This window comes from Stegodyphus dumicola, chromosome X2 (assembly GCF_044657685.1).
Source record: "Stegodyphus dumicola isolate Sdum_Otavi_A_Nest chromosome X2, ASM4465768v1".
Taxonomy (NCBI): Eukaryota; Metazoa; Arthropoda; class Arachnida; order Araneae; family Eresidae; genus Stegodyphus; species Stegodyphus dumicola.
The window spans coordinates 50,795,737-50,820,525 of NC_140781.1; the positions used below are offsets into that span (position 1 = coordinate 50,795,737).

General features: G+C 31.9%; 1 protein-coding gene across 1 annotated transcript in view; it reads left to right on the forward strand.

Moving 5' to 3' along the window:
• Positions 1-6,475: 6,475 nt before the first annotated feature.
• LOC118186581 (BCL2/adenovirus E1B 19 kDa protein-interacting protein 2-like) overlaps positions 6,476-24,789 on the forward strand; it is a 107,475-nt gene continuing 89,161 nt past the window's right edge. The window contains exon 1 of the mRNA XM_085809035.1: positions 6,476-6,634. Within this exon, the coding sequence (XP_085665161.1) occupies positions 6,570-6,634 (65 nt within the window). The 5' untranslated portion in view covers positions 6,476-6,569. The remainder of the gene's footprint in view (positions 6,635-24,789) is intronic.

The window sequence follows — 24,789 nt, forward strand, 5'->3', positions numbered from 1 at the left end:
TAAAATCCTATAGCTGCCATATCTTTCGTTTTTTAGAGCCATTTTTTATATTTTCTTTGCTTTCATTTTGGAAACTGTGAATACCGGATTGATTTCAGTGAGATCCGATGCTGTTATGTTTTTTTCTGCAAATCCATCTTTCCTTCTATAAATTTAAAATATCCTTATCCTTGCAAGTTCTATTAATGGTACCAAAAAAGACAGAATTTCTTTGCAAATACCTATAACTCTTCTTTTGAAACCACGAGCATTATTATTATTAATGTTTTTCTTCTTCAAATATTAATCTTAGACGATTCAGGAGATATTACACAGATAGTCCGAATACAGATAATCCGGAGTTCATTGTTTTCACATTTGTAATTTTCTTCGTTACTGAAACCACGTTTTTTTCCTTGAATCCTTTTATAGGTCCTCAAAAGTGAAATGATATCTAATGAACTTATAAATAACTTCCATTCCATTAAATGCTTGGCCTTTATAAATACATAATTTATTCGTACGGGCTCCCGTTGCTTTATCGAGTAAATCATTTCTGAAGCTGGTTTATTCTTTCTTCATATAATAAATTCAGTCTTACAAGTGAATAAGATAGATTATATTTATTAGTTTTACAAAATACATACAGAGAGATTTCTTTTCTTTCACAAAATGAATTTATCTTTTGAGCTTAACAACTTGATCTCTTGAAAGATAGCCGTACAAAACGAATACTTTCAAATACTAACATTCCCTTCTTTTTATTTATTCGTTTAATACGGATTCAATCTGCTTCAGAAAAACGGCTTTTTCTGTCGGTATTATTACTAAAAGAAAAGAAAAGAATATTATATTTATTTTCCATCAAGTTCTTCAGAAAATAACTTAATTAATAATTCATGGCTTATTGCTTATTTTGATTATCATTAAGATTATTTAGAAAATGAATTATAATGAGGCCACATTATGATTTTGGAATAACGAAAAATTTACCCAGTAAACACAGCTCATTAGAATGTTACATCCATTCATTACAAATCTAACATTACGAGCAGTTGAAATGCCTTATGTTAGTATTTTCGCAGTTAATTGATATATCCCAATTAATTGAATTTTCATAATTTTTGTTGTCGCAATAACTGACAGAAGAAAGTTTCATTCGACTCGATGACGATCAAATCCAAGGTCAGAATATCTCATGATAAAGCAATAGACATTATCCGAACCTGGTTGCTGGCTTCTGCGAGTCAGCTTAGCTTTATTCACCGGATTCAAATCCTACCAAGAAGTCTGGTCTTTGTATGATTGTTTTGTGAGAGCCTTCATTGTTACCCATCTATTGGCATATACCCATTATGTGGTTTCTTGAAGGTTTGAAATCAAAATACTCGTTTTATATCTATGAAATGGAGCATATATTGCAATTAATTTGCATTATGCATTGAAATTCATGTATGATAGAATAGTTAACAACACTATTATTTAAACTGTCATATCTCTACACGGGCAAAATTCACAGTGATATTCGAAAACAAATTTACCTACTTAGACTGTAAATTTGTATAGACTATAATTTTTACCGTGATTGTTACTGACCGAGATTCAATACCTTTCGGCCAATTGAGGGAAGAACTACAAAACAAAAACTGCTAGTTATAGCAATTAGTATTTACGTGCTGGATTAAAAAAAGCTTTCGATTTGTAGCTTACTCCTTGCAAATATTATTTAAGCATATCTCTGCGAATTTATCATGTAAAGGTAATGAACTTGTATATATCTTATTAAACTATAATGAAATCTTTACTAATTGGAATGTTTGCTGCTTGAGGACCATATTAAGATTAAAATTTATATTTAAGAGAATCCTTCACAATGTTAAAAGTTTCTACATAGTCTTCACACAGTGTTGAAACAGTTTCCGTATGATTCTCTATTTAATTTTTTAAAAAAAAATGTGAAATATAAGTACATATGTAGAATTAAAATATAAGCAAATAAAGCTTGTAGCTACCGTTTTCATCCATTCTGTACAATGAAAGACATATTTTGAACATAAAAATATCTTCATAATGGTAGTATGTTCATATATCTTTTAAGATAAATTAATTAAAAAAAATGGCTTGCACTGCTACTTTAGTCACTAAAAATCGAAGTAGATTAGTTTGACTAATATAAGTACTTTTTTTTTTAATCTTAGCGTCAGGACGTAATTTTCAAAGTTAAGTTCCTCAGCCTTAATAGATGATAACCACGAGCATTATTAAATAATAATGAAACAAATCTATATAAAATAATGATTTAAGAAATTTAAAAATATTTAGGAGGAATTTTTTTGTCCTCTTCGTTAAATTTAGCTCCAGATTTTGTAAAAAATATAAAATTAGATTATAAGTTGCTGATTTCTGAACTTCTGACTATTATGGTTTGAACAATACTTGAATTGACCTTTAATTTAACGTTGGATGTTCATAATAATTCTTTATAGAATTTCTTTTGAGAGCCTGTTTGTAAAACATTATCAAAGCAAATGCTTTTTTTTAATAAAACGAATCTTTTGTGCTCATATGATTACTAAAGCTTGGAACATTTTATAACTTACAGTTTCCTTTGATGTTGGTCTATTCGAATATAAAGCAAAACTTACTGCACATCATTTGAACAAGAGCTGCAGTGTTGTTCAAATAAGCCTAGTATGTGAAAAATGAATTAACTGAAGATGGTTTGTTTGATGAATACGATGTATGATTAATAGTAGAAGTCAGCAATTGTATTATTCATATATCTTTGGAAAACTTCTCAGGTGCTTCAAATTCTCAAATTAATTTTAAACAGTTTTACATTTTTAAAAGACGTTAAAATAATGCCAAACCAGCAATAATTCTTTTCAAATTGTATGTATGCATAGCCTGTGGTAGACATTTTGCCGCCTTGTGCAATCTTGTTTCGTTTCTATGCTGTTTTACAGAGACAAGATTTCCTTGACATCTGGCAGGACCTGTTTACGATCAAACCTCTCAATGATGTGGAAGAATATAATCAGGGCCACAGTGACAATTCTTCAAGTAGAATTGAGTATTCTTTTAGTAGCCTTTTCTCAGGCTGTATCGATCTCGAAGTTGCACACGATATGGGAACGATTTTTCCAAAACTCTCGAAACGTAAGGTTTAATCCTTCGGTCATCTCAAAGCATTGTTGAAACAGTGCTTTAACGCAAATCTTTTAAAGTTCGAAATGATCTGCTGATCGGTTGGATACAGCAGTGAAGTAGTGCTGGTAAGTACAAGCTAGACCAATCATTTCAAATTCCTCATTAAGTCGTCCTCGAGGCCTGGAGGATAAGCAAGAGTGTTATCCATAACCAGAAAGACTTTGGGATATTCCTGTCTATCTGTTCATTGCAGGACCAAAGAACCTCATTGATCCAATAACGAACAAGTTATGAGAGACCAAAATCTTGCTGTTATACTTCCGCATAACATTCAACCGGATGAAACTGTCTTTCATGGTCTTGTGGTTTTGATTTAGTTTGATAGATTATGGCAAAGCCCACTAGGGCTATCTGCCTAAGGGGAGGGAGGCCTTCGTGGAGGACTTTCTAATGGAAACTGGCTCGTATACACGTTGCACATGAGGAAAACCATGAAAACGTCCATGCAGTCGGCCGCTGTTTGGCCTGGAATCGAACCCAGGTCAGAACTACCAATGTTAAGCGAGTTTACCTTTCGGCCACTGTTTGGCTCTTCATGGTTTTGTGAACGGAAGATGCATTCTTCTTTGCTGTAACATAGATTTTCTTTGACACATTTCTCCCAAAAATGTCCCTATATAAAAACTTGCTGAGGCATGTAACACTCAGAAAACATGAGCATCTGAAGCACAGCAGCGAAAACTTCTGCAGCCTTACAGTCCGAAACTTACAGCTTTTCCATTCCCTTTAACGTCTAAGAGGCCATGGAGAGAGGAATCCGTCATGAACTGCCCTTCTTCTCTTAACAATTATCTAACTGTCTTCAGCTAGATTTGAAACCTTAGTTTTTATTTGATGTATCTGGCAGTTTACTTGCAAGATAGGAGTATAAGGTTTAATTAATTCTCGCAGATGAACAACAACATTTGCATTTCAAGCTACGCTACATGCTATGCTACGGTTTTTAGTTGATTTAATGTGTTCCGCCATGGTCGGCAGAAGCTGAGTGACCAACAATATGACGGTCATCTTGTGACTGTGATAACAAAGGAAAACGTAGATAAAGAGTGTCGCATATGTACAGTAGGAAAACGGATGATGTACGTGGAAATTCAAGAATATCCGAGCATTGGTAAGAGACAAATTCATACGATCCTGCATAATACCCATTTGGTTGTTCTGAAGCTTTGTTGAAAACGGATGCCCAAGAACTGCGCGAAAGCATGCACGTGTCGACAATTGTATGAAAATTCTAGAAAGATGTCCTCAAGGGTAGTTTAGTGCAGCGTATGAAATCACAACTAATGATGAAATTTTTTCCAGCGCAAATGGTAGTCGGCACGGATGGTCTTTCTCCATAACATAAGTCAGGCTGGTAAGCAACTTGGGAAAACAAATGTTCTTCATTCAGACAAGCTATATTCTGACAGTATTGCTAGACCAGTATAGTATCATTACTAACAAATGATACACAATTACAGATACAGGTACAAGTAAAGGTGGGCGGGACACAAGAATTTCACCAATAATTATACAGGCTATAGTAACACTACACGAATTGTGTAGCCCCGCCCCAGTTTTCATAGAGAACACTCCCGGGAGACGCTACGAAGGTTTTCCACCCGTCTTCCTCTAACACTAAGTCATTCGAGAGAACTTTCGGCTGGGCAGTACTTTGAGTGCCCCCATGCCGCACAGACGCTATATACTTACAAACATCCCCGCCTTCTCCTGGATTCGATCCCATACCCAACGGAACGGCAACCACGTTTGCTAACCACTGTGTCGATCAGGGTGGCTGATACTATTATTTACTGGAGAAAGTAGCTACGCAGTCAAATCATTTTCCACGTCAACTCTCCACAGGCAGCGTAGTTGTGCACCCCATAAAAAGCAGCAAACAAAAAATTGTTCATCCTGCTTACAATTCTGACCTTGTTTCTTGTGACTGTTTTCAGTTTTCTGAAATCAAGGAACAGTACAGTGGAATGTAATTTCTTACCCTGTTACAACAGTTTCTTCTTACTCCAGTGCACATATAATATACCTTCCAACATGCGGAGACAAGGCTTTCAAGAATAGCTTCAGCATATGTCAAATTAAATCAACTGTAGTGGCTCACACATTTGAAAAAAATCGGGTGTTTTTAGATTAATTGCAGCATAAAGTATAAAATTTCTGTTTTTAGCAACTGTAAATTTTATAAAACGTTATTTTCTTTACCATTTTTAAATCTTACTCTTTCGCTTACTTGTTTTTATGTTTCCTTTAAGTAGATTTGTGCATAAATGTTTGTAAATTAATTTATTGATTGGTTGGTTAATAGAGGCAAAGCCCACGAGGTCTATTGTGTAGAGAACAGGTAATTTTATACGGTAAATTTTATACAGAAAACAGGCTCGTATTTATACTATACGTGGAAAATTCCATAAACACCTCATTTTTCGTTATCATGAACACCTCACTGCTGTGTCATCACAAACCCATTGTTCGTGTAAGGGGGTTAGAAGTGAGATTTCGAAACCTAGCTGTCACAAATAAATAATGAGTTTCAGAAAAGCCCCACTGGCATTTTATATGGGTTTAAAATAAACTAGGATAATAACATCTAACATCATTCTATCAGGGACTTCGAATGTTATCCTTTGAATTCATTTCAGCACGTTGACATAGCTTCTAAACTTAAAACGAACTTAATTACCACGATGTAAAGCTCTAAAATTTTCCTTATCTTTTTAAAACCATGACAGAATAATTATTACAAGCATCATGCGAGTTACGAACAGCTTTGCATGAGTAAAGAAACTAAACTGTTTTAAGTTTGTATTTTAGGGATGCCTTATGGAATAACTGGAAAAGAAAATTATGGAAATTAAAAAAATTTAACACTCTTACGCTCTTAAGAGAAAATCAGTAGAAAGTAAATAGAAATTGTCGTATCTAATGGAAATGTTAATAAAGCTGATATCTGTACAAATTACAATTCTGTAACTCATCTGAGCCAAATAATAGGACAAATTTAAAATCCTTAACCAAAATACATGGAGCTTACACCGATACGACAGATATTATTAAAAGAAAAAGAAAGAAAGATAGCTTCGGAGATTTTCGAAGAGCATAAAGCCTAGCAGAACAAGTTCACGTTCAGAATTTTAATAGAACTGAGGTTTATAATAAAAATTCAGTTCTATTCCTGTCTTTTTTTCCATCCTTTTTTATATTTCTCACTTCGTCTGGGAACGAATGTGCAGTTCTAGATGTATTGATCCTCGGTTGCGCTTGCGCTAACGGTGTTACTCCTCCGCTCTTGAAACTACGATGTTAAACGACATCATCCCACTCGCAATACCTCGGAAACCATCTCTAATCTCACGCTTCTTAGTAGTAGTAATATAAGTAGGATGCCTTCTTTTGATGACGATCCTCTGCAACTGGAGTTCATAGTTCCCAAACAAACCGGTAAAAGGTAAGATATTGTAAATACAACTGTAATTTTTCTAAATTCATATGTAGCTTCATGCTCATCCTCCTCTGCATCGCTGTGATTGTCATTGAGTTATGTTACTTAAAATAATTATTCAATTATATTTTCTCAGTTTAATTTTTTTGGTTTCATTAGTTAAATTATAATAATCTAGTGATCCATAGAATTCGGAAGAAATTTGTTCAAAACACGCTTTAAAGGAGAAGATGAAAATCTAAAAATAGATCATTCGGTGCTTGTTGTTGACGATAAATACCAAGTGGTTGTTGAATTGCTGCAAAGGGCACTATCGCTTGCACTTGAGATCTGTCATGTTTCAACTGTAAATAAAATCCTTTCAAAGTACGTTTTCAACAAGTTGTGTGTATATACAATTTTTTTAGTGTATTATTGGTGCACTAATGTGTGGTATTTAAATACTTAACTTTCAAACATTACGGACTAATATGTCATGCAACGAAGCTGTTGAAATGTGTTATTAAAATCTCCAGCTTGCCTGATCAGCTACAGTTGATTACTTCGTACGAAAGAGGCAGAAAAATGCTGTAAATTAATATATTTAAGAAACAAATACTATATATATATATATATATATATATATATGTAAATTAAATAAACATATTTGAAAAAAAATAAATAGATTCATAAATACTGTAAAATGTAAATGTAATGTGCATTTTTTAAATACATTATTTTGATAAATTATTTTTAAATGACATTCATAATAATTTTATTTTTTAATAAAATTATCAGATCAAAGAAATTCCAAAGAACAGATTTATAAGAATTTTTCTGACGCACTTCAACAATAAACGCTGACAGCGTACGAAGAATTATTGGAAAATGGTTTATAAAATAAAATTTGCCTCATGTTACTGAAATATTTTGACAGTTGTTTCCAGCTGAATACCCATTCATCACTGGAAATGACCACCTGTAAAATAAAATTATCCATAAAGTGCAAAATAAAATTAAAACGTTGACAAGGCATACATATGCCAAAATGATTTACGAAATTCTCTTGCTGTTTGTGATTTGTGGTAATATTAATACCACTGAAGCTTTTGTAGAATTACATTAAATTATATTTCTCAACTGTTTGTGGTTCACCGCTTCTTACCCTTGCAGCAATAATGTCATTTATATGTAATATGTAGACACTGAGCGATAATGTATTAGGAATTTTGGGGCATTTATTGCATCTCTATTGCATCAAAGTAATAGCTAAATCCCTGTCCACATAATGGAAACAGAATGGTAATGATTAGACTTCTGAAAGTATTCGTGACAAGGAACCTGACAAGACATTCACAAATTCTTGTCTCTTTTTGATTGCATAACAGACACAGTACTTATACATACTAGAATTTCTGTTCCATTTGACTGCAGAAATGGACCCACATACAACTTGAACCAACATTTTCGAAGGATATGTTAATAGGATTTTTGTAAAGATGCCTGTCCACATAATGGAAACAGAATGGTAATGATTAGACTTCTGAAAGTATTCGTGACAAGGAACCTGACAAGACATTCACAAATTCTTGTCTCTTTTTGATTGCATAACAGACACAGTACTTATACATACTAGAATTTCTGTTCCATTTGACTGCAGAAATGGACCCACATACAACTTGAACCAACATTTTCGAAGGATATGTTAATAGGATTTTTGTAAAGATGCCTGACTTTAATATTTGTATGCTTAAATGCTTGTCTCAAAAATGTTTAGGCGACCAAATTTTCTAGGCTTTTTCTTCTGCTGTCTTGCAACGCCTCCCTAGATTTCTTTCGGTAGGTTAGGGAACCATTATATATTAAATTATGATTTTAATAAAAAAAATTTATGAGAGTCTTCTAATGGCTATATGCATATATTATTGTATCTATAATATGGTGACTTCTATGAAAAATTTATATTCGCTCTTACTATGAAGCCTGCAGCAAGCAATGTACATATCTCTAAAATTACTACTGGTTACCAATGGATATTTTAATACTTAAGGAAGCATTTTAGGTTACTTAAATTCATTCCTTCTAAGTGACTTTATTACCTTCCAATCTTTGCTAGAATCATGAATCCTGAAACCTTAGTTATGTATGTAATTTCAAAGCTAAAATATTAATATTTCTTTTTGTCTTAGCAAAACATGAGTCACTAAACTTTCTATTAGTCAAAGATCTTCCAATGTTAATCATATTTTGATATTTCAGCAGTATATAGGTTCCTGCTAATTTCAAATAATATCAGTTATTTGTTTATTGTTTTGACAGTATTTAGATCGCGATTAATTAAACTTTGCTTTTGGTCAAAGATCTCCCGAAACTGAAACAAAGTTTGACTTTTCAATAGCTTCTAGATTCCGCCAAATCTGCCTTCCCAAACAAGGTATTTATAGCATAAGTTTTTGAGAAGTATTTTTGTTTATGTATTGTTGACCTACCTAATGAAAGTTTTTGGATTATCTCCTAGGAAAAGAAACTGTGAAAATTAGTAAAATAGTGAATATTAGTAAAATAGTTAAATAAAATTAATAAATGCCCATTTTTATGAAAAGCTTCATTAAAATTTAAGAACTGTCTATTGAATGGAAAAAAATTCACTAAAAGTAATATTTGGGCAAAATTTAACCCACTTTTATAAAAATACAGTAAATAAAAGTAAAAATAATTGCTATTGATATATATGCATATGTATGTATATGTAATGAATATATACATGTACATTACATATATATATATACATTACATACATATATATATATACATATATATACATATATATGGGTATGTGTAATGAAAATGACTTTGCAATGTTAATGGCATATCCGGCACTTAAGATTTTGAAGTTAGGGAATTTTTCTCCCTCCCCATTCCATTCCTTTTTTATGAGAATGTTTTCGTAATTTTCTACCTTATTTCGAAAAACTAAACAAACGGAAGTACATATCTAGAAAAAATATTTGAGACCACAAAGCCAGTAACCAACTGTTTTGATCATCTTATATCAAGTGAATAAATATAATTTAAAAATAAATGTAATACTGTATAGTTAATTGCTGTAGAAGGTATAGTACGAGTATAATTTAAAAGGGAAGTTCAAGACCTTGGATTCACTGATTTCGCTAAAATTTTGCAAAAATTTAAGGAACCTTAAAACAAATATCATCACCAACGCTTAGTGCTCTCATTACGAAATATAAACACAAAAGTAGGGCTTAAAATTTTAAATAACATTAATTATATTAAAGATTCTTCGTTTACTGTAAGCGCTTACAAATCTGTTGGCACTGTAGAACGCTCTATACACGAACTTTCTTATTCGACTCCAGCTGAAGGTTTTGTTTTCTTTCGGTTTTGTTTGTAGCTCTATTTTATTTTGATCCTTAAAATTTATTCATGAAAAATATTTTTGAAGAAAAAACACAGAAATGTGCCATTTTTTATGTATGCTTTTAATAAATGAAAAACAACAGAAGAAAATGAAGGACATCTTAATCACTCGATGACATATATGGAGATATTTATGAATAATGAAGACGTGTGCTTATGGAAAAGGTGTTCTGTTGTTTGAATTTTATATTAAAACATAGGTTGATTCTGGCTAAACCATCATTTATTCTATGTACACGATGCGATATTTTTATCATTTGAACGTTTATGATAAATATATCATCTATTATTTACAAATAAATTTGTGCTAAAATTAAATCAAAGTGAACATAAAACTGCTTTTATTTACTTATTTATTTTTACGAAATTTTTGTATGACATCATTTTTAGTCCAAAGGGGGTTTGTTCCTGAAGGACAATTGTTTTAGTTTTGTGATTTTGCTTTGAATCACTATAAATGTCCATTTCACTTTTCAAACTGTTGCCACTAATATAATGTAAATTTCGTAAATGTATAATATAATGTAAATTATATTTGAAGAAATTAAATAATAAAAAAATCTGCATAAATATATGTATATTTCTCGCATTGTGATAAAACAACGGTACATAGAGCCATCGAAGTTTGAATGACGTAATCCTACTGCGAATATGGGCATGTGGAAGCTCTAATTTGGAATCTGGAATTTGTTTTATTATCGATTTCCTATTCTGTAAAACTTTAACGAATTTTTGATGGATTTCAAAGCGAGCAATGGCAACGTTGTACAGAAAAAAAACTTTTATCGCCAGCGCGTGAGTCTTTGTATCAGAAACTCTAAAGATATGCTCAACTTAAAACTATTTTGCGATATTGATGTTGAACTGAATTATATGATTTAAGTGCGAAGAATGGGATATTTAATAAATAAATGTAACACACAAAATGTTAAAAAAAAAAAAAAAAGAAAAAAGAAAAAAAAAAAAAAAGCCCCTTTTGACGTAATTTAGAATCCGAAACCTTTCAGATTTAAAAAAAAAAAATTTTGTTTTTTGTTTTTTGTGTTATTCTCTTAAAAGAATTTTTCATGAAGTATATATCTTTTAAATAAGATAACATCAGCAGAAGTAATAACACCGATAAAAAGCAGCATTACCTAGATTCGTTGGTTTGATTTAGTTTATGTAATTACGACACAACATCGAGAGCTATCTGCCTAAGGGAAGGGATGCCTTCGTGGAAGACTTTCGAAGAGAAACAGGTTCGTATACACGTTACACATGGGAAAAAAACACGAAAACGCCTATGCAGCCAGCCCGTTCGCGGGATTCGTACCTCAGACCGAACAACCAGCGTTCAGCGACTTTACCGGTCGGCCGCTGGCGGGCTTTTGCCTAGATTCGAGTTCGAAGTGTTGCGCGTTTCCAACAAATCTGTCAATACTTACAGCAAAAGAAAGGATTTAAATAACATCAATGTTGCTTAAAAATTTAGACTTGAATTTTTTGCTCATTTTCGAGCAGTATATTAATTGGGAGTGCAAAGATATTCACTTTAAGGTCCTTCATATTTGTGCAAAGTTTCAACAAAATTAGTGCATTCATGATTGTGCGTTGCCTGATCAGGAATAAGTGATAGCTTGAAAGATTATTAAAAAAATTAAAAGTGTGATGTTGCTAGGAATCGATGAAGATTAAAGATGAAGGAAAGAAACTTCAGAATCTGAAAAGTAAAAGGTGTAAAAGCATATATAAATATATACATTGTAAACCTAAGTAATTAAAATTAAAAAATCTGACTGTGAAAAAGACGGCCATAAAATCACAGTAAGAATAGATTGTGCAAGTATAATATATAAATGAATAATTGCATGACTAAAGTCAGACATAAATTGAAGACTAACATTCTGGTTTTATCATAAATTTATAGTCATAATGTGAAATTTAAAACTTTGTTAGAGGGAACTAATAATAATTAAAGTTTTAAATGATAAACAACTAATCATGATTTACGATGCCGCCCACAAGCTCTGAAAATAGCGTAGCATAAAATCTATACAAAAAGGAGGAAAATAATTATAAAAATGAATAATATATTATGCCTTGTCAACTGACAGCTGAAAAATATTTTATACAACATATTGGTTCTTGAAAGAACATCTCAAGTGCAAAAACTTCAATAAGTAACAAGAAATCAGCCCCTTAACATACAAATAAGAGAGGGTGAAAGAGAGGGGCGTGAACATACAAAACAGGATATTTGTCTGTTGAAGAGGGGGAAAACATACAAAAGTTCTTGCCGTCTCGGAGACGTCAAAGTCTACAATGACATATAAAATGAATGACGTCTCCCAGACGCCATTGTATGCCAAGATGTTAAAGGGAATTTTCACCTTCCTTGCCGCGCGTTCTCGTAGTGTCATTTTTGCACGTCCGGCTAATATCGGAAGATTCCAAATGCGAATCCTAGTGAGGTCATAGTTGATATTTCACGTTTCTTGCTTCAGATAAGTACCTACTAGCTCAACGGTGGGGCCGACTAAAATATATTGGATAATGATTCGTCATGACCTGGATTTGGCGATTGGGTCTTCTCTCTTCCCACTCACTCTTTAAGGAGAGAGAATATGAGGAATTTAAGCTTTCCCCACTATTTACTCTTAAGGTATAATTGGTAGCACTTACGGGAAAAATCGAAAGATCCGAAGTTCGAATCTCGGAAAGGATATAGCTGATTTTTCCTATTCCTTGCTACAAATAAATACCTAATAGGTCTGCAATAAATCACGTATATTATTCACAACTGAATAATATACGAAAAATGAGAAGAAACATTAAAATAAAGAAACGAGCTCAAAGAGAAAATCTAAGTTTAAGAATGAAAAATTAGCAGGTGTGCTAAATAAAAAATGAGATGTTACAAATCTGAGATTCGAAAACCAACAGAAAACAGTTTGAAACGCAACACTTTATTTGCTGAAATAATTAACGAAACTTATATAAACAATGAGGAAAGCCGCAAAAATAGTGGAAAAGGAAATGATGGTATACCAATAAAAGAGACAAATTAATAAATTAGACTTGTATAAAATAATTAGCACAATGAGAAGAAAACAAACAGAGAAATTAATATGGTAAGTGCCATTGAACTCCAGTTACCCGAACTTCAAGTCTTTGAAACGCTATTTATCCAAGCTCCAGGATCTCAGAACTCCAGTTATTGAGTTGCTTGCTCTTCTTTGTAAACCAAGTGAGTAAAACTAAACTTGCTTTGGAACTGATTATTGCAAAGGCTCACAGGTTCGAAGCTTAGAGCCCCAGATTTTAGAGCACCCCCAAATTATCCCAGTTTCTAATCATCCTGTTTTCCTTTCGTAAAAGCAAGAAAGGTGGATCATGTGTGCCATAAATGAACATTGTTCCTCGAATCTCAGACTGATTTAATCAGGCCTTGAGTTTATTATTATATTATTTAATTTTTAAAATATTTCATTGATATAAGAAACATAAAAAGACAATAATATAAGATTTCATTGATATAAGAATCATAAAAAGACAATGTGGTGCATTGCATATTTTAAAGACGTTTTCATTTTAATTCAAAAACACTATAGATTCGCCTAAAAAATTGCACATATTTGCATAAAATAAACGATACTTTCTGGCATTTTCATTAAAATTATAAATATATTATAATCTGTAAGTGAAAAAATGTAATATTCTATCATTTATGCTAATAAAAATAATTTCTTAATGTTTAATTTTAGTAAAACTTATGCTTTGCGTTAAGGAAATAAAAATAATTTCTTCAGCACCATAATGGCGAAAACTTTCGGTAATCATATTTCAACAGAAATATCCATTTTGACAATTTTACTTTTCGTGACGTCTATACATAGGAACAGAATAAAGGACGATTTTTTTTCCAAAACGGATTGTGAAATGGATTTAAAATGGATTTAAAAGAGACCTTTATTTTTTTATTGCATTCGGCAACACCAAACAAATATATACTCACCTCTTTACCCGGCCTTTATTTTCGTAATCGTTGGTACTAGTCATATATTTCCAGTTACAGAAGTGTTTTCAATGACAAATACATTCAAGTTTTGGCAATATCGAATTTTTAAAAAAATCGGACAAATAATAAAATCTAACTACATATATACATTTTATAGATGTTGATAGTCTAACAATAAATATCTAACAACATTTAGTATCCGTTTGTTGCTGTTCTAAAAAGAATATTTAATAAGCCATACAAGAAAGTCATATGGTGTCTAGAATTTTTAAATACAGTTTGCTGCTTGATTCCCTCTCTCTAAAATTACTTGTAATAAAAAAGGAAATTAAAAAAAAATTCTTAAAAACGCCTTTTTTAATTCGCAGACTGACGTCAAAATGCATAGCTCCGGCCCTAGAAATCAAGAAAGCCAGTGTAAAAGCTTAGCGGAGAAAAGATTTCATCTATGAGGTTTGCATAGAATTTTAAAAGGAAGAGATCCCTACATTAAAACAAAAAATATATTGTATATAATACATGTAATGGAGTAACACCTAATAATCATCAGCAAAAGGGTTAAAATAATACTAACCATGTATTTTATTGCTTCCGAAACGGTAAACAGGCTCATAAAAATGAGACAGTTTTCTATGTAATTGGTATGAAAACCATGATATGGTTGCTTCCTTTATTAAGATGTGTGACAACGAGTACGTTTGGTCGTTGATGAACGTTACTTTGGTTGATATAAATGTTTTTATTTAACGTTGATATAAATGTTTATAATTTTAGGCTTGATATCTAGTAGCGTTAGATATGGTTTTTTAGATAAGACAGAATTCCAAGTCTTAGGTTTACTTGTTTGAAAGTAAATTAATGAAAAAATACGCTGGAATCATTAATCATCAAAACTATGCTAAGAATTATTTCATTAATTCTCCACTAAACAAATAAACTTGAGCCTTGGAACTCCTGAGCCTTTTCTAAATAAAAAGTGCAATATGTTTTAAATTAATAATTTCGAGATCAGGGTAACCAAAGCTGTTACTGCATCTGTTGATTTCGTATAATGTGATGCATTTGGGAAACTATTATGTTTTCATTATGGCTAAAGCTATTAATAGTAATTAGAGGGCAAACGCATATTTCCCAAACTGAACTTAAATTAAATTTTAATAAATTGTAATAGTTTAGATGTTTTTAATAAAACTTAACAAAATGTTTTTTGACATTTAAGAAAATATTACATGCAAATTATAAATAATTATGCCCATAGGTTGTAGAGTTCCTCACTTTGTAATTCTAAGTTAATGTTGGAAGTGAAGAATCTTAAGAACTGATAAGCGAATAATCGCTGAAGTTCGGGTGACAAGAAACAACAAGATAGAAGGGTAAATAACCCTTTATTATTCCAATAAGATTTAACAAGATTCAGCCTGGGAGTGTACAAACAAAGCCCTCACTTGGGCTTGAACTTAAGAGACTAAGAATTAAACTAAAACTAAGATTAACTAAAGAAATATAGCCGAAGCTATCAAGATTCAAATCGAGTTGGCCCCTTAACTTATTTGACTACGAAGCTTAGCAAGGGCCTGAGTACGGCCGAGCGTAATGACAGCTTTGAGAGAGAGAGTGGCCAAAAAAGCAGACGCGCGTAAATCAGAAACTGATTCTCTCTTCCTCTGTAAGTAACTTCGTGGTTTAAATACCGCTCCTCCTCATTAAATATTCAGCAAGATTCCAAAACTACGTTCTGGCCGGAAGTAGTAAGTTGAAGTTAAGAATTTGACAGGAAAGGAACTTTAAAATTTAGCTGTTAATAAAATTAACATAATCCTTACACAGTAACCTATTAGTTTATAGATAAATGTTGTAAGAACGATTAAAAAAATTATGTAATTATAACAGGCTGAAATGAATTTTTTAGATGAATATTATAATTTTTTTAAATTTTTTTATTTTAATTATTGAATAGTTTTTCGTTTTAGTTTGTGATTTTAAGGCTGATTAGTTGTTGTTTAACTGTTCTTTAAAAACCTAATTAATGGCTGTTTATTGCATTATTTGTTACAAACCCACCGCATCAAATTCGTTAAAAATAATTTTATCGTTATTACAGTTGTTAAAACAACACTGACGTAAGCTTAAACTGTGAAACATATTACTATAAGGAAAATAATGGCAGGGGAAACTCAAATAGTATCATTTATAAAAAAAGTGTTAACAAATGTATATTATTAAAAAAAAAAAAAAACTAAAACCCTTTCACAAAAAATTAAACATAAGGTCACAATCAAGTTGTGATAATAACGTTGCTAGTTACAAAAGTTCCTAAAATCGTGGTTAGAACTATTTGGAAGCATAAAATAGAAAATTGAAACTCTTCATAGTGTTCTCCTTTTCAAAGAAATATATTCTAGCCCGTTATCATTGTTCCTTAAGATTTCCTATTAATATTCATCTACAAACCAGTGAGATATTTATTACGTTTATTACTTGTCATGCATATTTAATCTATTCCTGTTGTTCAAAGAATAGAATTTTATTAAAAACCTCTCAATATTTTAAATTTATATTTTACATTTATGTTAACGATATAAATGACAGTAACAGCTTTAATTATATTGAAGAGTGCAATATTTACCTTCAATTTCACTCTCAAACCACTATTATTTCCCTTAAAAAAGATAAAGTTTCCTAAGAGAATTGACAGTTATAGACAAATTTTTCTTGACTGAATACCGACAAACTTGATGGAGCATGGATAATCACGAGATTAAATTTGCTCTTGTAAACCGAGAATATCCTCTATGAAGATCAGGTTGGGTTCAACAGAAACCGGCCAACTACTGATCAAGTTGTTCGACCGAGTTAAACTATTAAGGATTCTTTAGACAGAAGAAACATGATGAAAGCTGTGTACGTGGATTTCAAATCCTTTTTTGAGCTATAGAGGCAAAATGATGAGATATTTACTTTTTACATTGTATGATCACAAAGTTCTGTTTGTATAATGTTTGTTTTATTCTCTGCCACTGGATATAATGAAAAAGAAATACTTAATCTCAAATCAAATAAACCAACAACTGCTTTTAGGAAAAATATGGTTTCTAAGCTTAAAAATCTAAAAGGTTTCAACATGCTGAGTTGATTTCGTGAGTCTTGGCCCAGAGAAAGGTAGATATACTATGGAAACGATATATCAAATGTTTTATACTCCAAATTGGATTGCCGCTGGATGCAGTTAATAGCTGCTCCCTTTTTAATATCTACATTAATGATCTGATTCCGTTGCTGAAGACAGTTCGAGTTAAGTGCCTACTGTTTGCGAACGATCTCGTTTTACAACATTTAAAACAATGAACATTTTAAAACGTTTGGCGGGATGTCTCTGGGGTTGCTCCCGGTCAGTATTAAAAATGTATAAAGCATTTATTTATTTTTTGCTACTGCTATGAGGTTTTGACCACAGCTCCAGGAAACTTAATAAAAAAAATGGGAACCTTATAAAACCAGGTCTTAAGACTATTTATTGAGGTGGTAAATTACCCATACAGCTGTAATGCTTCTTTTTACAAGCAACAGATCTATTAAAGTTATTGTCGAAGAGAAAGCCTTGCTGCGTTTTGAGAAATAAATGAGAATTGGGATTTCTTTTTGGAATTGTTACAGAAATCGTATAATCCAAGATGGATTCCTCCAGGGGTGATGAAAGTTAGATCAGACCTTGAAGTGGAAAATGAGACTTCTCAGACTTTTCTGAAAACCCGTAGATCTTTGAACTTGATTTGCAGAAATATAAGCTTAGATCTTATTCATCGTAGTTTGAAAAATCAAATATCTCAAGATACTTTAAAAATGTTAGCCCTTGAGACTATAAATACATTTTATCCTGAACCGGACTGATTTCGCTTCTATACGGACGGTTCATTTATTGAAGGTTCACTAAATACTGGCGCGAGAACTTTTTCCACCTAGTTTTCTTTCTACATACCCATGGATACGCGTAAAACTGCTTGCGTTGGTGAGGTAATGGCTATTTATATGATCCTAAGATAGATTAATGGCCCAGATTTCAGCTATGACAAAATGGTCCTCCTCTTGGACTTCAGGGCGGCACTACAGACTATTAGATCAGGGACCTGTCAAATCTCCGAGGAAATCCTTGAATGCCAGAACCTTTTAGAGAAACTGAGACTAGAGGGTAAGGACATTGTACTACAATGGATTCCCGGTCATTGTGGCATAATGATCAAAATGAAACACTTGCAAAAAAGGTACAGAAATTGTTCAAAAGATATATACAAATTGTTCTTACCATTCTGCCAAACTATACATCAGCAGATTTTTGAAACAAAAGTGGACAGTTGAACTTATGACGCGTGTCTCAACCAAGAGATGGAGACTTCGCTGCGTAGACTGTAGAGATATTGGAGTTCTAGGGACAATTGTATGACCACAGAGTTCTGTTTGTATAATGTTCGTTTTATTAACTTCCATTGGATATAATAAAAAATAAATACTTAACCTCAAATTAAATAAACCAGCGACTGAAGTACCAGTATTTAATACCTTGATTTCCAATTTTTTTTATTGCATTATTGATCCCAGATTAGAATCAGTTAAACCTGTGCATTAGAACTGCATACTATCTAAAAGTAGGCTATGTGCAAAAAATCAGCCAAATTATTTTCCAGGAAATACAGTTACCTATACACTTCAAAATAATGAAGGACTAAGTAGCTTTATTGCACGACAATTACCTAAAATGCAAGTAAATTTCCACATTTTTCTTTCCATGCAATCGTTTTCAGTTATTAATTGGCAGTTTATAATATATTATTCATGTTTTAAAATAGGTTTTTCACTAGTTAAATTTTGCCATTAATGTGATAATAATTCATGGTTCAACGTTTTTGCATTGCTTTTCATTACACAATTTTATATTTACATACTAAAAAATTGCCAAGGATTGTTACTCTTTTACTTACGTCTGTTTATTTCTCTTTTAGTTGGAAGTGTATTATTTATGGCATTTGCATGGAATTTCCATATTTTAATTATATTGTTTCTTTCAAAATTTAACCCAATGCGAATCCATAATATCATTTCAGTTTAACTTTATAATTAGTGTGTCAGTACTTTTATTTACTATTTGCTTCTTAGTATCTTACAATGTATTTTTAATTTAAATACGCATTATTTCGATAAGTAAAATTATGTTTCGGAGAATTTAAATATTTAAAAATTTCAAATTAATTTTAATATGGCACTACAAAGATTTCATTACTCTATTACTCAAAATAAAGTATTTTCTGTAAAATAGCAATACATCAGAATTCGTTGTTCATCAAGAGAATTAACGAGTTTATTAGCGCTAATCAATCTGCGCAGTAGGTGTTGCCATTCGAAAATTTCGAAATTGTTTTCACTGTAACCGTAATTGTGAGAGCTCTGTTGCTTTAAATCATCAGAATATCTAGTTCATACTTCAAATAACAATTCCTGAAGTTTCATTTCGATTGGTTGAATAGATAGGCCACTATACATCGGAGATATTTTTTTAATGCTATAATATCAAAGTCAAGACAAATCTTAAAATGGCGAAAAAGTACTTTTATTATTGTTTATAAACAAGGTTTCACAACTTAAGCTTTCAGTTTCAAAAGAGGAATATAAAAGTATACAAAAGAGGAATATAAAGTACCCGACAAGTTAAGTTTGTTTATTCTAGCCTCACTGAAAAATTACTATTACAAATCATCAAAAGTTAAGCAAAATTTCTATGCGAAATATGAAAAACAGGAGAAAATTTTGGGGATAACAGCAGCGACAAAAAATGATGTAACAATATTTAGGACTAGTCGCCCAGCCGAGATAAGGGCTAGTCACTTTGGCTACCGCACCGAAGGACCGGGTTTGAATCCTGGAGAAGGCATAGATGTTTGTAAATGCATAGTGTCTGTGCAGCACGGGGACATTCTAAATATGCGGCGAGCGGAAAGTCCACTTGAGAGGTTGCTGGTAGGGGAAGAGGGGTAGGAGACCCTAGGACCCTCCTTTCGGGGTGCTCTCCATCAAAATTGGGGGCGGAACTGAGCAAAGTCGTATTGTCACCTGCATGGTGCTCAAGGCTCTTGCCAACGACAGGCGCAAACTTGCACACCTTGCCATGATAAATTTTGTGGGCTTGTTCTGATGCTGCTGTCTGTCACACAAGTGAGATAAGTCACAACAATAACAACAAAATTAGGACTTGTTTTTATCCAACATAGTACGTAATTTAATTGTCTTGGATAGAATATATAAACATATTTAAATTATCCGTTAACATAAAATGCTAAATCGGAAAAACAAATTAAGCGTACAACCATTAGTTTTGTTTCCCATGAATTTCTATCGAAATAGAAAAGTAATATTAAAAAAAAATAGTTTAAACTAAGACAGAGGAGAAACACGACAATGTAAAGCATAAAATTAGTCAAAGTAATAAACTTGTGTTTAGCGTAGATTTTAATCAAGACTCCATTGATTTCGAGAGCAAAGAGGTACAGGCCCCTCTTCATCAGGATCAATGAAATGTGCAGCGAAGAGAAAGCCATGATTGTATTTATATCTAAAAGGAGTAAAGCGAAACAGAAAATATCGCCATCTGTCGGCAGAAATAGTAATGAAAATTGAAAAATTAAGTTGGTGGAATTTTAAAAACGTTAGGAAGGACTAGATTGGAATTAAAATCATTAACTAAACATGATAAATATCCTTGCTAACAATCCAGTCAGTTCTTCCAATCAGTTCTTTCCAGTTCTGCCGATAGATAGCACTACTTTATCGTTCGCTTTAGTTCTTTTGGGCATAAATACAATCGTGGCTTTATCTTAATTGCAGATTTCTTTGCTTCTGATGAATAGGGACCTGCAGCTGTGTGCTCTCAAAATCGATAGAGTCACGACTAAAATCTACACCAAACACAAGGTTATTGTTTTGCCAAATTTTATGCAAAAACATTATTTTTTAAAATTTTTATTTATTTATTATTCGTTTGTTTTGAAGTGTATTCTTGTTTCAAATGATGTTTTAAATTACATAACTAAGTAAAATTTTTCTTCAAATTAAACTGCTTAAAAATGCAGGTAATAGCAGGTTAATAGTAAATAGTAAGTAAACTAGAAAGTTACAGTAGGTTAATAGTATTTTTCGGGTTAATTACAAACTATTATCATTTCTGGTTTTTTTCATACCTTCTGTCGGATTAATCGTGATTTTTAAGACCGTGATATGGTTTACCGTGGACATCGTCTCCGGTATTAGCCCCGTTAATCGGGGTTCTATAGTATATCTAACTTTCCCATTGCATACATAGATGGTAGCAATAGTAATATTTAACGTGTGCGAGCTTTTTAAGCATATCTAGTGATATGTTTTATTACTACTACAGTCGTATCGCTCTTTAACGAAACATAACCCTCCGAATATAACGAATGAACCTCCAATTTCGTATACACTTTGTGGAGATTTATTTAATTTTATTAACAGTTAATTTTTAATTAAAGCAACTTTCCTTTCAGTCTCGTTTTCAAGCAGGCTTTCTTGCCAGAATGTTAATAGGCTAGCTCGCGTGTATTCAAATGAGAGAGAAAGAAGTGCTATTTAAGAAAAGGACTTGAAGGGTGCTTTTAGAGCGTGTTATGGCTGCTTGAAGGCCACGTTGCTATTTTGAATTATTAGCCATTTGATTCTACGGCTCCGAGTTCTTCTAGCCATTGCGTTTGTTTCCGTCGACTTCCAGGAGTCAGAGCCTTCTTGCGCTTTAAATGATCCTGTGGGCCTTCAGGCTAGATTTATTACATTCTATTTTAAGTTCGTCGTTATCTGTTTCTCAGTTAAGCCAGAAGTGTTGGCTTTGTGTAAGCCCAACTGGGGCCATCTGTGCAACTATACTGATTTAATAACGGGTTCTTTGCATCCTTCCTCAGACCTTTCTGTTGTCATGTAGACCTGGGAATAATTCTTTATACAGTCTCTTAGAGCTAGCTAGTTTATGTTCCCAATGAGAACGAAACTATATAACTTAATATTAATTTATACTGCTATAGCGAACCTCCGGAAGTATAAAAGTTGAATATAACGAACTGTAGAGCTATCTTTCTTTTATTTTTTGTGAATTTCATAAATTTTCCAGAATTTCTGCAAATTTAAACAAAAACATTTACTAAACCTTAAAATCACTCATGTTTACGATCTTAGGATCCACATTCCATCCTTAAAAAACAAATAAAAATAAAAAAAAGCATCTTTACGTTACTTTTCTCTTCATTCCCCTTCCTTATGTTCTAAACAAATGCTTTGCAAGGCAGGTGCGAACCCAAAAGCGTATCACTGCGTTTCCGTTTCCCAAAAGTAAAACAGAAATATTTCTTTAGAGTGATGCAAATTGTACTTTTGCTTGAAGAAATAAATAATTCATTTTCGCTATTAAATTCTATCGCTTAGATAGCGACAATTGATAAATGCTGTCTTTCGCTGTTAATAAATAAGCTGCTATTGTCCTCTAGCCATAACTGTTCAAGAATGCAATAAAAAGACTGTGTTTAAAATAAATAGGTATTTCTTCCTGTTTGTGATGCAACAGCTAAGATTTCCTTGAATAATAAAATGCATCTTTAAATTCTCTTCTTCTTACCTCAAAAACTGAGTAGCTAAGAGATCATTCATTTTATCTAGACGAATTGAAATTGAAAAATGATTTAGGGAAGGCAAAATGTAGCTATAATATCTGTCTTAAATTTGAAGGCCGATCATTTTTCTGATTTTTCAAGAAGAATATAAATGCGATGCTTTCCATTTATCTCCTTTTCAATCTCGTTCTTCTGTGTGATGTTTAAGTTAAATGCAAGTATTAGAAAATTGCTTTATAACTTCATCTTTTGATAAAATTAATGTGACCATTAATATGATCAATTACTAAATATTTGTCTTAGAATATGCTTTTAAAAAAGTGTTTTTTATTAACGATCTTAATCACTAATGATGTATACAGCGAAAGCTTCTAACATTATGTTAGGATCATTTTATATATGCATAATTAACGACTCATATTGCATTTGATAGAAGCTCCATATGCAGCCATGTGCTTTGCAGCCTATTCACATGAACTCAGTTGAAAACAACAGCGAGTCTTGCTTTTTAGTCACTTGCGTCGTATACCCCTCGTTATGAATAACCAAAGAAAAGCATCATAGGATATGACGCCGAGAGATCAACAGCTTGTTGCTTTAAAATAAGTGCTTCGAAGTCGTAGCGACCCTCATTTTAGAACTGAAACATATGCTGCCATCACCGCACAGCGCAGATTTACAACATTTCATTTTAGACTGTAGTTCAATTAGCCCGTATCCACGCTTGCTGATAAATATCGGATTTTCTTTGTAGGCTCGCACATTTGGCAATTATATGCTAAAATCTGCATATTAATTTGTCTTCTGGTATACGCTGAAGTTATACTTAAAAGCTGAAAGCTGACTGTGGATTAGACAACATGTGATGTGTACCGAATTATTTAGAATTCTGGAAATACTGAGTGAGTCTTGAGGCACCAATCCTGTATAAAATTAGCTCTCGTAGGTGCAGAAATTTGTCACCACAAATGTTCATAAAGATTTTAAACTATCTTATGGATTGAAAAATGTCTTTTTAACTTCACATGATTTATGCAAGTTACAGTACAGCTTTTAAGCATTAAATATATTTGGCATGAAATGTAACATGCCAAGAGGAAAGAAAAGCTGAGTTAGTCATTATTTTTAATGAACATCTTCTTTACTTATTTAAGATTAAAAAAATGATCTAGAAAATGAAAAGTTTGTCAATAGTTATTATAATAATTTCAATTTAGAATGGAGAAGGATTCCATAAAATTATAATTTATGTTTTATTTATTTATTTATTTACTTTTTGAACTGATTATTAACACTTGATGTTGTTTTCCATTTGCGATAAAAATGTTTTCGTCGGGAGAAAAAAAAAAAAAAAAAAAAAAAAAAAAAAAAAAAAACACCGTCATCGAAGTCAATTGGCAATGTATAAGATCATTTATTTTCTTTCAATGTTATAAAAGTGCTTCTCTCATTAGTGCATGTTAATCATTTGAAAATTCATTTAAAACTCACTAGAAAACATTTTTCAGTAAATGTTATTCTATGTTCAAACTGTGATAAAAATGATACACCTTGATAGGAAATTTTCTCATTTTATTTCTTGTGAACATATTATCTTCATTGATTAAAATTCGATTATACGAACGTATATATTATCCGATTATACGTACTGTCTTCATCTATTAAAATCGAATAGTTATGATGAAATTTTGCATTGCTACATATATTATAAACCTTTTCACATATTTCTTTTCCCTTCAAAAAATTTGCTTGAACGATAATACATTTTTGTAACATTTTGATATTTTTTAGTTTATCTTGAATTACACATAAAAATGAAATGCAGAGATAAACGAAGCAATTTTTAAAGTCGAAAATTATTTTGAGTTGAGTTTAAATGTTTTTTAATGTTTATGTTTTAAGAGTTAGTTAACAGTACATATTAATTTTTATTTTAGAACAGCCATGAGACACTTGTACTATTTAAAAAAATCGATGGTAAAATCTTCCTTGAGATGTTAGACTGTAATCTACAGTTTTCGTTGCATATATTAACTGACAAACACTCCAATACAATCACAGAAACAAAATTTTGGAATTATTCT